General features: G+C 37.1%; 2 protein-coding genes across 2 annotated transcripts in view; both read left to right on the top strand.

The window, feature by feature from the left end:
- Window positions 1–2,347: 2,347 nt before the first annotated feature.
- Window positions 2,348–3,556, top strand: LOC129956779 (uncharacterized). The gene has a single exon (XM_056068722.1). The coding sequence runs from the start codon at window positions 2,348–2,350 to the stop codon at window positions 3,554–3,556; it is 1,209 nt and encodes a 402-aa protein (XP_055924697.1).
- Window positions 3,557–13,330: 9,774 nt separating this feature from the next.
- The window catches only part of LOC129957509 (uncharacterized), a 36,201-nt gene continuing 33,952 nt past the window's right edge, over window positions 13,331–15,579 (top strand). Inside the window, exon 1 of the mRNA XM_056069842.1 lies at window positions 13,331–13,688. Coding sequence (XP_055925817.1) covers window positions 13,635–13,688 — 54 coding nt within the window. The 5' untranslated portion in view covers window positions 13,331–13,634. The remainder of the gene's footprint in view (window positions 13,689–15,579) is intronic.

Below are 15,579 nucleotides of genomic sequence, written 5' to 3' on the forward strand. Positions count from 1 at the left end.
CCGTAAGACAGATTTGCGTGCAGAACCATAAGCAATACAGCCATAATCAATGCGAGAGAGTATTACTGCCTGATATATCCTAAGGAGAAAAATACGATCCGAGCCCCAAGTAGTGTTTGATAAAACTCAAAATATTCAACGCACTTTTTACGTAAATATAGAATGTGCGATAAAAAAAATCAGTTTGCTGTCCAAAATAACTCCTAGGAAACGAACTTCTTGAACGACTGGAATAGGTTGATTCTGAATATAAAGTTCTGGTTCAGGATGCAAATTCCTTTTTCTGCAAAAATGTACAATACAGCTTTCGATTGAGGAGATGGTGTGGCCGTTTCATTCGCACCATGAAAGGATACTATTGATAGCAGTTTGAAGTCTTCTCTCGATTTCATTCATGCTCGCTCCCTGACAAGATATCTGCAAGTCATCTACGTAGAGACTGCCTTGAACTGATTGAGGCAAACTTAAAAGGACTTTTGAAATGTGAAGGATGAAAAGCGTTACACTCAAAACGCTTCCCTGAGGGACGCCCTCAGATTTAATGAAAGATTTTGAAAGTATACCAACACTAAACGTTAAAAGAACGATGAGATAAAAAGTTTCTTATAAAAATCGGCAAATTTCCATAAAATCTATAATCTGATAAAGTGCGTAGGATACCGTAGCGCCAAGTGCGGTCATACGCTTTATCAACGTCGAAGAAAACAAATAAATGATATTTTTTGACAAATGCATTACGGATCTGAGTTAGAGATGCATAATCCACGATTTTTTGAAAAACAAATTTTGCTATTGTTATTTTTAAATATTTGTTCCAAATATCTGTTATTTCAATCATATTATTAATTAAAAATTATTAATAAGTATTAAATATAAAAGTTACTAATTGTAATTAATATTTAATTTACTAATGTAAGTAACGTGTGATTGAATTAATTTATCGATTTCAGTTTACTTCTTAAATTTAATTTTTTTTTCAAACTATTTTAATTTCTTTATTGGAGTAAACCATTTTCTGAAAAATTTGAATTAAATATATGTTATTTCCTTAAAATGTTTACTTTAGTTCTCTATTCTATCTACAGATGGCGCCAGCAGTAAACAGAATATATGCAATCAGTCAGTCACAAGATATTAAAAATGATCTTTATGGAATAGTGCATCGTCAAATGCGAATGTCGAATCACTACCATGAAGTGGAGCGGTAACTTCACTGGAAAGTGTCAAGTCACCGCTCCGATAAATTTCAGTGATAAGCAATTCAATGATACGATATCGATAATTCCAAGAATAACCGGTCCGTTCACTTCAGTGAGTAAGGAACTATCCCTATGCATGATTGTACTCTTGTTCGAGAGCTTCCATTGGACAGATCGTATCGATTGTTACTTTCTATCGTGATCCAAGACATGTAATCGGAATATCACCAGTAAGATAATATCAAGGATTAGAATCACACCCCTTCTTCAAAAGCATTGATCACTGATATTTGTGACTTTTTGATATTGGTTACGTAATAACCACTCGTAAAATATTCGTCATCCCTAATCTGAGTTTCTAAATAAACAATTGTCTAGTGTAGAGCGTCCTCTACGGAATCCGCTCTGATACGTTGGTATAAAATTATTCATTTTCAGTTTGTAAATTAATCTGGAGTTAATCATTCTCTCAAGTGTTTTTGATAGACAGCTTGTAAGTGCTATAGGTCGGTAACATAGTAGGTCAGCGCTATCTTTCCAAGGTTTTACTATTGGAATAACTATAGCATCTTGCCATTGCCTTGGATAGACATGTCATTGTTTTTATTTCTATCGTATTTTATCCAATAAACGCCACCCCTCAGGGGCTCACCTTCTATAGGTGAGTACGGGTGTCCCAATCCCGAGGTACCCAGGGATCTTTTACTCCCTTTAGGTTTACTCTCCTCTGCGCCTTCTGCTGTCGCCTTTTTTTTTCTTTCCCTCGACGGCAAGCGAGGGAGCTCTCCATAAGAAGCTGTCGCCGCTCTGTTTGCTTCTTGCTCCTCATGGATAGCCAAAACCCCACGTGTTTGCCGTGCGTGGCGACCCATTTGAAAGACGGGTGGTGCACTGTGGTCCCCTGTGCATCAATCGGCTGGTAGCTAGTCACCTTAGTGGCTAGTCTGCTAGGGATCAAGCGAAGGGGTTATTCCTTGGGCTTGGCGTTAAGGATGGTCACTGTCCCCGGGGGTAACTCCGAGCGTATAGGTTCCGGCTAGCATCAAGATAAGCGCCGAGGCTGGGAATGGCCAGAGCCGGTGGCTGCCTTCCCTTGTTGGGCTCCGTGGTGGGCGGTGCCGTCGGGCCCGAATCATTCGCAATATCGTATGGGACCTCAAAATCAAATTCCATCACCATCGTTTTTCATAATTAGTCGTGTATCATCTGAAAATGAAACATTTCACGGTGTGTCACCATTTCTAGTTGAAAAGACTATATCTGGGCATATCGGTGAAGCTAAAGCAATAAGGAAAATTCGCTCTGGCGATTTACTTGTTGAAGTAGCCAATAAGAAACAAGCTCAAAAAATTTTGAAAATTAAATCTCTGTCAACGATACCTGTCACTGTTAGTGTACACAGATCTCTGAACTCTTCTAAAGGAGTTATTACTTGTGGAGAGCTGTATAATGAGGAGACTGATGAAATTTTAAAAGAATTACGAAACCAAGGCGTTACGGAAGTCCGGCGAATAACAATTAAAAGGAATGGTAATGTTATGAAGACCAAACACCTTATTCTGACATTCCACTTTCCAAAGACACCCGAATTTATTAAGGCGGGTTACATGCGATTAGCTGTCAGACCATACATACCAAACCCACTTCGTTGCTTTCAGTGCCAGCGCATAGGTCACTCCAAAGCTACTTGCCGAGGTACTCTTACCTGTGCCCGTTGTGCTGAGGCCGGGCATGAGAGCGTTGATTGCACTGCAAATGAAAAATGCGTTAACTGTAAAGGAGAGCATAGCTCCTTTTCCCGCACTTGCCCTATCTGGCAATTAGAAAAGGAAGTACTCTCTGTCAAGGTTAAGAATCAAATATCTTACCCGGAAGCAAAAAGGATTGTGAAAGCCCGTCTACCACCGGCTGGCATTAGTTATGCAAAAGCGGCAAAGGTAATAACTCCTTTCACTCCTGGAAATGCACAGGATAAATCGTGTGTAGGTATTTCCCTTTCTAATAATCAGCTAACAACTGAATTAGATGCTTCAGATGCTGGTTCACCACACAAGTTAAAACCAAAGAGGAAAAAAATTTCAAAATCACAGAAATCACTGGCACTGAAACTTTCAAAAACAGGTCGTTCTTCTAAAGACATTACCTTAGCTCTTTCTACCAAAAAATCTCTTGCCTTAGATATGGCAAAATCTGGCCTTGTTCGTAAAGACCTAACTTCCTTATTCGGTGGTCAGCCGAAGAGTCCGGAATTATTGCGACTCCATCCCTCCGAGGAGGAAGATGATTTTCAGATGAGTTGTGATGCTTCTGCAACTCCGCCTACGAATGATAATAAAAATTCCCCAAATAATTCTTAATGTGTTCTTTCCTTTCCTGGAATTGTCGCGGCATTCGTTACAAGATTTCTGACATTAAGGTTTTATTAAATACATTTCAACCTGTTTGCTTTGCACTTCAGGAAACCCACCTGAGGTCAGATATTCCTTTTAAGATTCGTGGTTATAATTCTGTGCGGAAAGATGTTGATACTGGGAGAATTAGTTCCGGTGGAGTTTGCATTCTGACCTCCAACCAGTTCCCCAGTACCCCACTAACTCTTCATACTTCTCTACAGGCTGTAGCTATCCAGGTTCACGTTAGAACTCTCGTTACAGTCTGTTCTATTTATCTACCGCCAAATGAAACTATTTGTCAAAACGACCTCAATGCTTTAGTTGATCAGCTTCCTAGACCTTTTCTCTTGATTGGTGACTTTAACGGCCATAGTCCTTTATGGGGTTCAGATAGCTCAAATTCTCGGGAGAGACAGATTGAAGAATTTATCTCGGGAAATTGTCTCTGTCTCCTTAATAATGATGAGCAAACGCATTTCCATGAGCCAACGCATACTTTCCACAGTATTGACCTTGCTATTTGTTCTCCCTCACTTTTCCCATTGCTGAATTTAAGAGTTGGAGATAGTCTGTTTAATAGTGATCACTTCCCTCTCATCGTCTCCCATGCTGATAGTACTTGTGGAACACAGCGTCCACAACGATATCTATTCCAGCGGGCAGACTGGGGAACATTCACTGAACTTGCAGTTATTACAGAAGCAATGGTTGCTGTTGAAAATATAACTGATGCTACTCAAAATGTTATTAACACAATTAGAAATGCTGCTGACATTGCAATCCCTAAGAGCTCACCCCACCCACGAGCATTTCGTAGGCCGTGGTGGAACGATGCATGCCGCAACGCTTACAAGACACAAAAGAAATCATGGGGAATTTTCCGTAGGTATCCAACTACGGAGAATCTCATTGCCTTTAAAAAAGCCCGAGCAAATGCACGGCGCATTCGACGTCGTAGCCAAAGGAATCATGGCTCCAATTTGTCTCCTCTATCACTTCAAATACAACCAATGCGCAACTTTGGAGAAAAGTTAAGGCAGTAAATGGGATTTACCAGGAGTTCTCGTTTCCAGTTTTAAACACAGGAAACGTTTCATATTCTTCTCCTATAGAAGTCGTTAACATTATCGGTCAAACATTTGAGAAAGTTTCAAGCACAGCCTCATATAATTCAACATTCCTCGCCACTAAGAGGCGTGCTGAGAAGATACATCTCCATTTCGAAACCGACCATCTTCATCCGTATAATTGCGCATTTCAAATCTATGAATTAAAGAGAGCACTGTTTCAAGTTCATGATTCTAGCCCTGGTCCGGATGGAATTACGTACAACATGCTCCGCCATCTGGATGAAGATTCCTTGGCTAATATTCTTTGCCTATTTAACAGAATCTGGAATGATCAAATATTCCCTTCCCAGTGGCATGAAGCAGTTGTAATACCACTCCTAAAACCTGGAAAGGAACCATGTAATCCATTGAACTACAGACCAATCACCTTAACAAGCTGCCTGTGTAAAATTTTCGAACGTATGATTAACGCGAGACTTGTATATGAATTGGAAAAAAATGTCTGTATTCCTCTCTTTCAGAGTGGTTTCCGAAAGGGAAGGTGCACCATCGATAACATTATTCATTTGGAAACTCACATTCGTAATGCCTTTGTCCGTCGAAACCATCTTGTTGGGGGTTTTTTCGACATTAATAAAGCATACGATCGCACATGGCGTTATGGAATTCTTCGCACATTATTTGATTTTGGTCTTAGAGGAAACTTACCTGTTTTTATAAAAAACTTCCTATCTTGTCGTATTTTCCGTGTTCGAGTTGGCAGTTATCTTTCAAATACTTTTGTTCAACAGGAAGGCGTTCCTCAGGGAAGCGTCTTAAGTGTTACTTTGTTTAAGAATTTGGCTAAAATGTAGAATAATGTTTTACCAGCAACTGTTACTGGAACCTTGTACGTTTATGATCTTCAGATAGCCTGTCAAGGATCGCATATGCCTTTCATTGAGAAAGAACTGCAAATCGCTATCAACAAACTTTTATCTTGGTGCGATGAAAATGGACACACACTTTCTCCTGAGAAAAGTTGTTGCGTTCATTTCTGTAGAAAGCGAAGTCTACACCCAGATCCTGTGGTTTATATACGTAATACTGCCATTCCGGTTGTTGCAGAGATGCGCTTTTTAGGAATTATTTTTGACAGAAAACTCACCTTCCTTCCACATATACTTCATTTAAGGAAGGTATGTGAGAAAAAACTCAATATTCTAAAAGTTCTATCGAATACAGCTTGGGGAGCGGATCGACTTTCGTTACTTCGCATTTATCAAGCATTGATACTCTCACGCATTGATTATGGCTGCGAAGTATACGGTTCTGCTCGATCCAACATTTTGCGAAGACTCGATCCATTGCACCACTCTGCATTACGGATCTGCACTGGAGCCTTCAGGACTTCACCAGTTCAGAGTTTGTACGTGATTTCCCATCAGTTACCTTTGCATTTAAGGCGAAGAAAGCTAGCAGTTCGATACTTCTTCCGCATGCTTTCTCTTCCCAAACACCCAGTCCAGAATTTGACGGTGCCTATTAGTCTTCATAGACTTTACAATGCCCGTCCTTATAATATTCTGCCTTTTCATGAAAGAATAAGGGTTGATATTCAGGATTTGGGCCTTGGAAATGTCGAGATTCATCCAGTTAACTTTTTATCTTTCCCCTCCTTGGGATTATCCAATTTTTTCATATTTTAACCCTTTTTTGAATTTTAATAAAGCTACTACATCTTCTGTAGTTTTCCAGCAGTTATTTAATTTTCATCTTCATCAACTTTCAACTTACATACCGATATACACTGATGGATCAAAATCCTCTCAATCTGTCGGGTGTGGTATTGTCTTTCCAGAGGTTACATATAGTTACCGTCTGCATGATTCGTGTTCTGTTTTGACTGCTGAACTATCTGCAATTTTGTTAGCTCTCGAAAGAATTTCTCTTTCTAAAGAGACTTATTACTGCATTTATTCAGATAGTATGAGTGCTTTAGAGACACTGTGTAACTTTTCAAATTGCAGGCATCCTATTGCAATTGATATTCTTTGCTGTTTGAGAGATCTTCAGACTAAGGGGTATGACATCCAGTTCAGATGGATTCCTAGTCATGTTGGCATAACCGGCAATGAAGCGGCTGACATTGCAGCCAAGGAGGCTAAGCATATTCTTCAGCGCTCTTGCCCACATATTGACCTTATTAATATGTATAGTGGTTATATTCTTTCAATTTGGCAAGAATGTTGGAATCATGAAACTGAAAACAAACTGCACTTTATCAAGCCGACAATTGGAGTGTGGCCTGCTGCTTCGGTTCGATGGGCTGATGTAAAATTAACTAGATTACGAATTGGTCACACCCGCCTAACTCACAAACATCTTTTGTTTGGCGAGAGGATACCAATGTGTTCGGATTGTAACGTTAATCTTACAGTTTTACATATTTTAATTGAATGTCCCAAATTTAAATTTTATCGTACGCATTTCTTTAATTCATCATCATTGGATTTGCGTGAACTGGTTGGAGAACAGCCTCACCGTAATATTTTTGACTTTTTAAGAGATACTAACTTTATTCATTTTATATAAATATCATTGTTTATTTAAAAAAAAACATTTGTTTTAATCATAGACTTTTCTTATTTAAAGTTTCGTACCTTTTTATAAATACTTTTAACAAAATGTTTTTATCAATTTTTAGCCTGGAGGAAACAAGATTTTTAATCGTATGGTAATATATTCATACCATGTGTCTTGGCGCAGCATAGCCAATTCTGGCTCTTGTGCCATAAAAATATAAACCTCAACCTCAACCAATAAACGCCATCCTTTTCATGAGAAAATCCGGAATGACGTTAACGACCACTTGTTTAATTCGCGCAAATCCTACATACCTCATTTGGGATTGCGTGTACGAAGAATATTACCAAATGATTTTACCGATATACAAATATATGCGGATGAAATTCCAAATTCAGCTCCATGGATAGAAAATAAATTACACTATGAAGACCCATTTAAAGAATTTAGAAAATCAGACACTGATAGCTCGGTTTTTATTTCACTTTTTAAATATCATCGGGAATTTTATTGTTCTTATGAACCCATTTTTACGGATGGTTCTAAATCATCTGATCATGTGGGTTGCGCATTTGTTCATAGTCAAAGAATTATATGTTACGAACTTCATCCTTTTACTACTGTTTTTACCTCGGAATTAACTGTTATTTACACGGATTCCCTGAGTATTCTGCAGACTCTAAACTCATCTCTTGGACATCCACTTCTACAGGAAGTGAAGAAGATATACCACCTTCTATTTTTAAAAAATATTTGACTTTTGCTTTCCTGGATCCCTTCGCACATAGGCATTTCTGGAAATGAAATCGCAGATACAGCAGCTAAGTCGACGAGCGTAAACTTGCCCCAACGTCTTTCTTATAAAGACATGCATACAACAATTATTCGTTGGTACTATCACCAGTGGCAAAATCAATGGGACATGGAAACTAACAACAAGCTACATTTTATTAAACCAACTGGTCTTCAAAACTAAACAGGCGCTATGATGTAATTTTAACCCGAGTACGCATTGATCACACTGGCTTGACACATAGATTTTTACTTTTTACAGAGTCACCGGCAGTATGTTTTAATTGTGGAGATATTTTAACAATTCGTCACATTTTAATAGAATGCGCAAGTTTTACTGATCTTCGTTGGAAGCATTTTAAGTCCAACAATTTTACCTTGGATTCTTTATTGGGTGAGTCGCACCATCCAAACATTTTTTCGTACATTAAAGATGTAGGTGTCATCCATGAAATTTAACTTATATTTCATTGCTGGCGTTCCGACAGTCGCAAGTGTACCATCTTTCGGTGAAAATACCGCCGCTATGGAGGAACAATACAAAATTGTGGTTCATCCAAGTAGAAAGCAATTTCGATCTAGCTAAAATAACTAACGACCTTACAAAATACAATCATTTGATTGCGTCTATTGATCCGGAAACTATCTGCGGTAGCTGATATTTTACTCACACCACCCGACACCAACAAATATGATGCATTAAAGGCTCGACTTATAGCCGAATTTTCCTCTTCGGAAAATGAACAGATACGTCGACTGCTTTCTGAACTACATTTAGGCGCCGATAAACCATCGCAGTTACTCCGAAAGATGCGCGAACTCGATGGTGGCACAGGCATAAAAGACGATTTCCTCAAAACTTTATGGCTGCAAAGACTGCCGTCAGAAATGCAGGCAATTTTATCCTTAAGTTCTGAATCCCTGGACAATTTGGCCAACATGGCCGACAAAATTGCCGAGGTCCGTATTTCCTCAGCAGATAACAGCGTTTTTGCCTTCAGCCGAGGCGCGGAAAGTACTGCCATGCAGAAAGCTTCCACTATGGATGAATTTACTGCACTCCGAAGCGAAATCACCGCTTTAAGTAAGCAGGTACAACGGCTTTCCCGCGACAGAAGCAGAGGCCCGTTCCATCGGAAAAACACAGCGCAGTTTTCTCGTGTGCGTTCCGGTGATCGTGGAAGAAAATGCTGTTATTATCATTCGCGTTTCGGAAAAAAGGCACTGAAGTGCCTATCGCCGTGTTCGTACCCAACTAACGTGGAACAGGAAAACTCGCAATAGCGGCTGTCGATTAACCTACATCGGCGGCAGTCGCGCAACCGTACCGTTTGCATGTTTTTTATAAGACATCCCATTTCAAATTTTTTATAGATTCTGGCTCTGATGTTTCGTGCATACCTCTCAAAAAAATAAAAAAATAAAATCTAAAATCTGATTCCCTGCAACTTTTTGCAGCTAACAACTCCAAAATTCACACTTTACGGATCTAAATTATTAAATGTGGACTTAGGTCTCAGGCGAAATTTCCCATGGGAAATTTTTAATTTCTAACATGCCTGTTCCCATAATAGGGGCGGGTTTTTACAAACATTTGACCTATTAATAGATATCAAAGGGCGCAGACTTATTGATAATGTTACTAAATTTACCCAACCAGGAATAATTTCAAAATCAACAGATTATGCGTCTCTAAAACTTATTTCTGGTGAATCAGTATACAATAAAATGTTGGAAGAATTCCCAGAATTAACAAAAATAACATTTGGGATAAAACCTGTTAAACATAATACGGTGCATTTTATTGAAGCAATCGGTCCGCTTTTCCATAGTAAACCTAGAAGGCTAAATCCAGAAATGTATGACGCCGTCAAAAAAAAGTTTCAGTTCATGATGGACCAAGGCATATGCCGGCCATCAAAATCACCTTGGTCGCCTCCCCTTCATGTCATTTCCAAACGCTCTGGCAGCATTCGTCCTGTGGGTGACTATAGGAGATTGAATGCCTGTACTGTACCAGACCGTTACCCCATATCCCATATCCAGGATTTTTATAATGCACTCCACGGGAAAAATATTTTTTCGAGACTTGATATAGTCCACGCTTATTTTCATACACCAGTGCATCCGGATCATATACAAGAAACCGCAGTTTGTACATCATTTGGACTGTTTGAATTCCCATTCTTAAATTTTGGACTATGTGGGGCAGCACAAACTTTTCAGCATTCATGAATTAATTCCTGGGAGATATTAAATTTTGCTATGCCTATTTGGATGATATTTTAATATTTAGTTCCAGCCAAGAAGAACATAAAGCTCATTTACGAATCGTACTGGAAAGATTAATCACACATGGAGTAACCATAAATGTTTCAAAATGCATATTTGGCGTCTCAGAAATTCCTTTCTTGGGTCATTTAATTACTAGTTCGGGAACTAAACCTTTACCCCATAAAGTTGAACCGATTCTCAAGTCTCCACAACCAAAAACAGTTAAAGATCTTCAACGATTTTTAGGTTTTTTTTAAATTTTTTTCCGTAGATTTTTACCGAACATAACAAAACATCAGTTACATTTAACTTCATATTTAAAAGGAGCGAAAAAGAATGATAAAACGAAATTGGACTGGTCAGATAAAGCGGAAGAAGAATTCAAAAATTGTAAACAATTAATTGCAAATGCTGTTTTATTGGCACATCCAAAACCAGATGCCACATTGATTTTAGGAGTCGAAGCTTCAGACTTTGCAATCGGAGGGACATTGTCTCAATTAATAGATGAAGAATTACAACCGCTCGCATTCTTTTCTCGGAAACTCTCCCCAGCAGAAAGAAATTATAGAGCTTACGACAGAGAGTTATTAGCAGCTTATGCTGCCATCAAACACTTTAGGCATATACTTGAAGCTAGAATTTTCTCTTTGTTTACGGATCATAAGCCGTTAACTTACGTTTTCCAACAACGCTTGGATAAATACTCTCCGAGACAGGCTAGACAACTAGACTGTATATCCCAATTTATCACAGATATTCCCCACATAAAGGGCTCTGAGGATATGTTAGCAGATGCACTTTCGAGAATAAATGCTATAAACATGCCAAATCCCATAGATTATTATGAAATTTCACAAGCGCAACAAATTGATTCTGAATTAAAAAATTTAATCGATAATTCTGAAACATTACAATTTAAAATGCTTTTCCAAATTGTGAAACTCCCATTTATTGTGATGTATCAACAGGTACAGCTTGATCTTATATTCCTGAATCATTTCGTCAACAAATTTTTGCATCACTACATAATTTATCTCATCCTAGCATTCGCAGCACTTCAAAATTAATTCGATCGCGTTTTATTTGGCCTTCCATTCGAAAAGACTTCAACAATTGGGCTAAGCATTGCATCCCGTGTCAAAAATCTAAGGTAATTCGCCATACTAAAACCCCAGTAGGAAAATTTGCAGACCAATCACAGAGGTTCGAACATGTGCACATGGACCTTGTAGGCCCTCTACCTCCTTCTCAAGGAAACTATTACTGTTTAACAATGATAGATAGGTTCACAATGACCAGAAGCCATTGTGAACCTATCTAATGGCCAGAAGCCGTACCAATTCCGAACATAACGGTACAGGCAGTAGCACAAAACTTTTTTAACCACTGGATAGCCAGATTTGGTTGTCCTGTAAGAATTACTACTGACCAAGGCAGACAGTTTGAGAGTGATTTATTCCTCTCTCTCTGCTACTTGGAATTAAAAGGATCAGAACTTCTCCTTATCATCCTCAGGCCAATGGCTTGATTGAAGAGTTCCACCGCTCATTAGAAGCAGCTTTGAAAGCCTACAACACGGATCAGTGGTCTGTAGCACTGCCCACCTTGTTTCTCGGATTCCGGTCCGCCTTCAAAAAGAATCTACAAGCGACAACGGTATATGGCAAGTCTCTGCGACTACCGGGAGAATTTTTCGATCCAACACCTGGAGACGCATCACCCAAGCAGCTCGTGGAGGGCTTACAACGACATTTTGCAACGGTGAGGCCAGTTCCAACGTCCTGGTATAGACAAAGAACAATCTTTGTGCATCATCACCTCAAAGTGTGTTCACATGTATTTGTGAGACATGACGGTGTACGTAAACCCCTACAAGCACCATATGATGGACCCTACAAAGTTCTTTTCCGGTGACAGAAAACTTTTGATCTCGAGATCAAGGGTGCTTCCCATGCCATTTCTATAGACCGTCTGAAACCTGCTTTTATAATTCCTCCCGAGTGTTCAAGTATACCACCAGCCAAGCAAGAAGCAAGTTTCACTACTAAGTGCACCAAGACACTTTCAGCTGAGACATCCATCCTCGTTCCAGCAAGGCAAACAACTCGCACAGGGCTACAAGTTCGACCCCACGTCGTTATGTTCATTTCCAATGAGATTGCGGAGGGAGTGTGCAGCGGCCAAACAGGCGATAAATGATTTTGTTTCGCCAGCTGGCGACAAGCATCAATTACACCTATGGAGATGAACTTTGCTCTCCAACGAAAACGAGTGACTCCCTTCCTGGCTTCGCCTGCTTGCTCCGAACTTCTGCCTCATGCTGGTCGATGGATCTACGTCCAATGTATCATGATCTATATTTGTTAATTGAATTTGTAATTAAAATTTATTGTTATCTACATGGCTGGCAGTTTTCAATAATTAGAAATGTTTTAATTTAAAGTAAATTTGGCAATGCTTGTTAAACCACGCACAAAAAATTTTAATACTTTCTTTCCTTAACTTTTGACTAGTTTGAACACTGTCAGTTGCACTTTTTGTAACGATAAACTACCTTTTATCTTGCTGTGAAAATTTTAAAATGCTTCGGTGCAGCATATTCTATATTAGGATCTTGCGCCAGAAATCTAAATCCAAATTTTCTTTCAAGAAATTATTACGTTGAGATGTTTAAATTAAATAGTGTACGCGAAAGAAAGCATTTTTTTTTTTTTTTTTAATTTACAGTGCATTTTATTCGCTTTTATGCATACCTTGTAAAAAGTAGCAGTTATTTGGAGCGTATACTAAAAAATAACTGTAGCAGATATTCAAAAAATTGTGTATTATGCGTCTCTGCTTCTTATTCGTATGTCTCAAATAAATAAATAAAACCCAATCAAAGTACTTGTTAATGTGCACCTAAATTTTATTTTTGTGACAGCAAACCCACGTGTATAGCAGCAGTTACAGAACAATATTTTCTGAATCTGGCAGCATACATTTTTTCCCCGCGAGTTGTGAATGTTTGTGTTTATTCTTAGCCTTTTTTTCTTTTTTTTTTTTTTTAAATTTATTTGAATAGATAAAATTCACTTTATTTTACCTTGCATAACTTAGCTTTTACAATGACTTCACTCCTGATTTCACTACTTACATTTACATATGAATTGTTTAATCTATAGATCTGACTTGAACATGAGTACCTTTGATTATAGAATATGTTTCGCAAACAATTATGCCTAACAAACATGTCTAAAACAATTATGCAATGTTACCTAATTTCATGCAGTTGTTTTCAATAGCATCTTTAAAGGTTGCCTAAAGCTTCTCAGCATTTATTTTTTAATTCAAATTATATGATGGAATTATATAAAAATATGAACACACGAAATCGAATGAAAGAAAAAATGGTAAGTAATAATATTCTTTAGTGTGAATTTTTTAAAAGTATTAATAAGATTTATAATAGTTTATTTACTTGATTTTATCGTTCAACTTATGATCACCTTAATTTTACCTGCCCTTAAAAAAATTTATTGTTTAAATCTTATGCTTATTTTTCTTAGTCATCAAATGTTGTAAACATTGTTTCTGATAAAATATATAATTTCAGTGCTTTTTCATGGCAATTAATTTATTGTTAGTTGATGGGCATTTTTAAAATTTTGCCAAATTTAATAAACTGATCAACTGTTTATGTTTTACAGCTAGAAAATTGGGAAAATATTGTTCTATTATTTGTTTAAATAGATAGGGATAGTTGTTTTAATTTTTTAAATATAATTGTAGTTGATATAATCTTCACTATTATTTAATTAAAATAAATAAATTTGCACAGACACCATAAGTTAAATTCTATTTGTCATGATTAATAAGAAACAAAATAGAAAAAGAGCTATTGACTTAAAATATATCTTAGAAAGACTCTTTTTAATATATAATGCAAGAATTGTATTTAGAGTTGAATTGTATTATAATGCAAGAACTGTATTTAGAGTTGCAAGAATTATATTTTGAAAACTTCAGCAGGTAAATGGAAGCAGTTATGTATAAATCATTTATAATTTTGATTTTAAGTAATTGTCTTTGGAGTCATTTATTTCTGACTTTTTCAAATTAGAAACACTGAGAACTTGTACTTATATCTTTTTTTTAATTAATCTCATTAAATTATCTCAAAATCAATTAAATTATCTCTTGTTAAATTATCTGAAAATGTTTTTTATAAATATGTATCTTTATTTTAAAATAAAGTTGTATCATTTTGAAAAAATGGCTTTGTTAATTTTGCCTTAAAAAGATAAAAATATAAAAGGATGCAAAAATAGGTATATATTAAAAATTTTAAATTCTTTATTGTTATTGTGTTGATTATTCAATTTTCTTAATAACTTACAGGGGTGTTTGTGCTCCGGGGAAACCCCGGAATTCCGGGGATTTTGAACTTCGATACCCGGAAATTCCGGGGATTGTCGTTCAAAAGGAAGTAGGAATAATAATGAATTATTTATTTTGATCTGGGTAATTTTGTTTGCTTTGAAAGCAGAAAACGCAAGGTCAGTGTGTGTGGTGAAAACTTTTCCTTTCTTTCTCCAAAGGCAGTGATAATGCGTGAAAAGGGGGAAAAAACTTCTTTTTTGTTCTTTCCTTATTGCGAGTTATGACTCATTCCCCCGGTTCTCGGACATTCTCTTCTGGATTCTTTTCGGCAAGTAGGCGCGGCAGAAAAAAAAGGGAGATACTTCGTTCGACCAGATGTGCGATCACGTGACCTGGGTTCAAAGGTCTTAATTTTGCAAAAAAAGTAATTCATTGAACTTTTATAATTAGGTCATTCAATACTTCATAATTGTAATTTTTCATTTCTTCCCCCCCCCTTCTCGTAACTCCAAAATGTCGGTAGTAAGTCCGTAAAAGTTTCAGGGGATTTTTTGGGGTCCCACAAACACCCCTGAACTTATATCCTCTATCATTTTACTTTTTATTATTATTTATTTATGATTTGAGCTAATTTATAAGAAAAATATACTAAGAAATAGCAGTGTAAATATCACCTAGACGATAGGAACATGAGAGACAATATTTAATTGTAATTAATGTTAGACATTTATAATTTTTTTTCTATAATAAAAATTATATATTTTCTTTTTGTATCCTTTTGCATTAGTTATTAAAATTAGTGTCCTTTGACTGAGTGAAAGCTGTATTTATTACTTAGAATTATGCTAAATGAAAAGAAATTTCAATTTGTGGTATTTATTATCAAATTAGTTGACTTATGTAACTAGCTGGTTCACCAAG

The sequence above is a fragment of the Argiope bruennichi genome, chromosome 11 (genome assembly GCF_947563725.1).
Source record: "Argiope bruennichi chromosome 11, qqArgBrue1.1, whole genome shotgun sequence".
Taxonomy (NCBI): Eukaryota; Metazoa; Arthropoda; class Arachnida; order Araneae; family Araneidae; genus Argiope; species Argiope bruennichi.

Bases quoted from the DNA above. Each gene is read 5' to 3' on its own strand.
- LOC129956779 (XM_056068722.1), top strand. From the start codon at position 2,348: ATGGGACCTCAAAATCAAATTCCATCACCATCGTTTTTCATAATTAGT.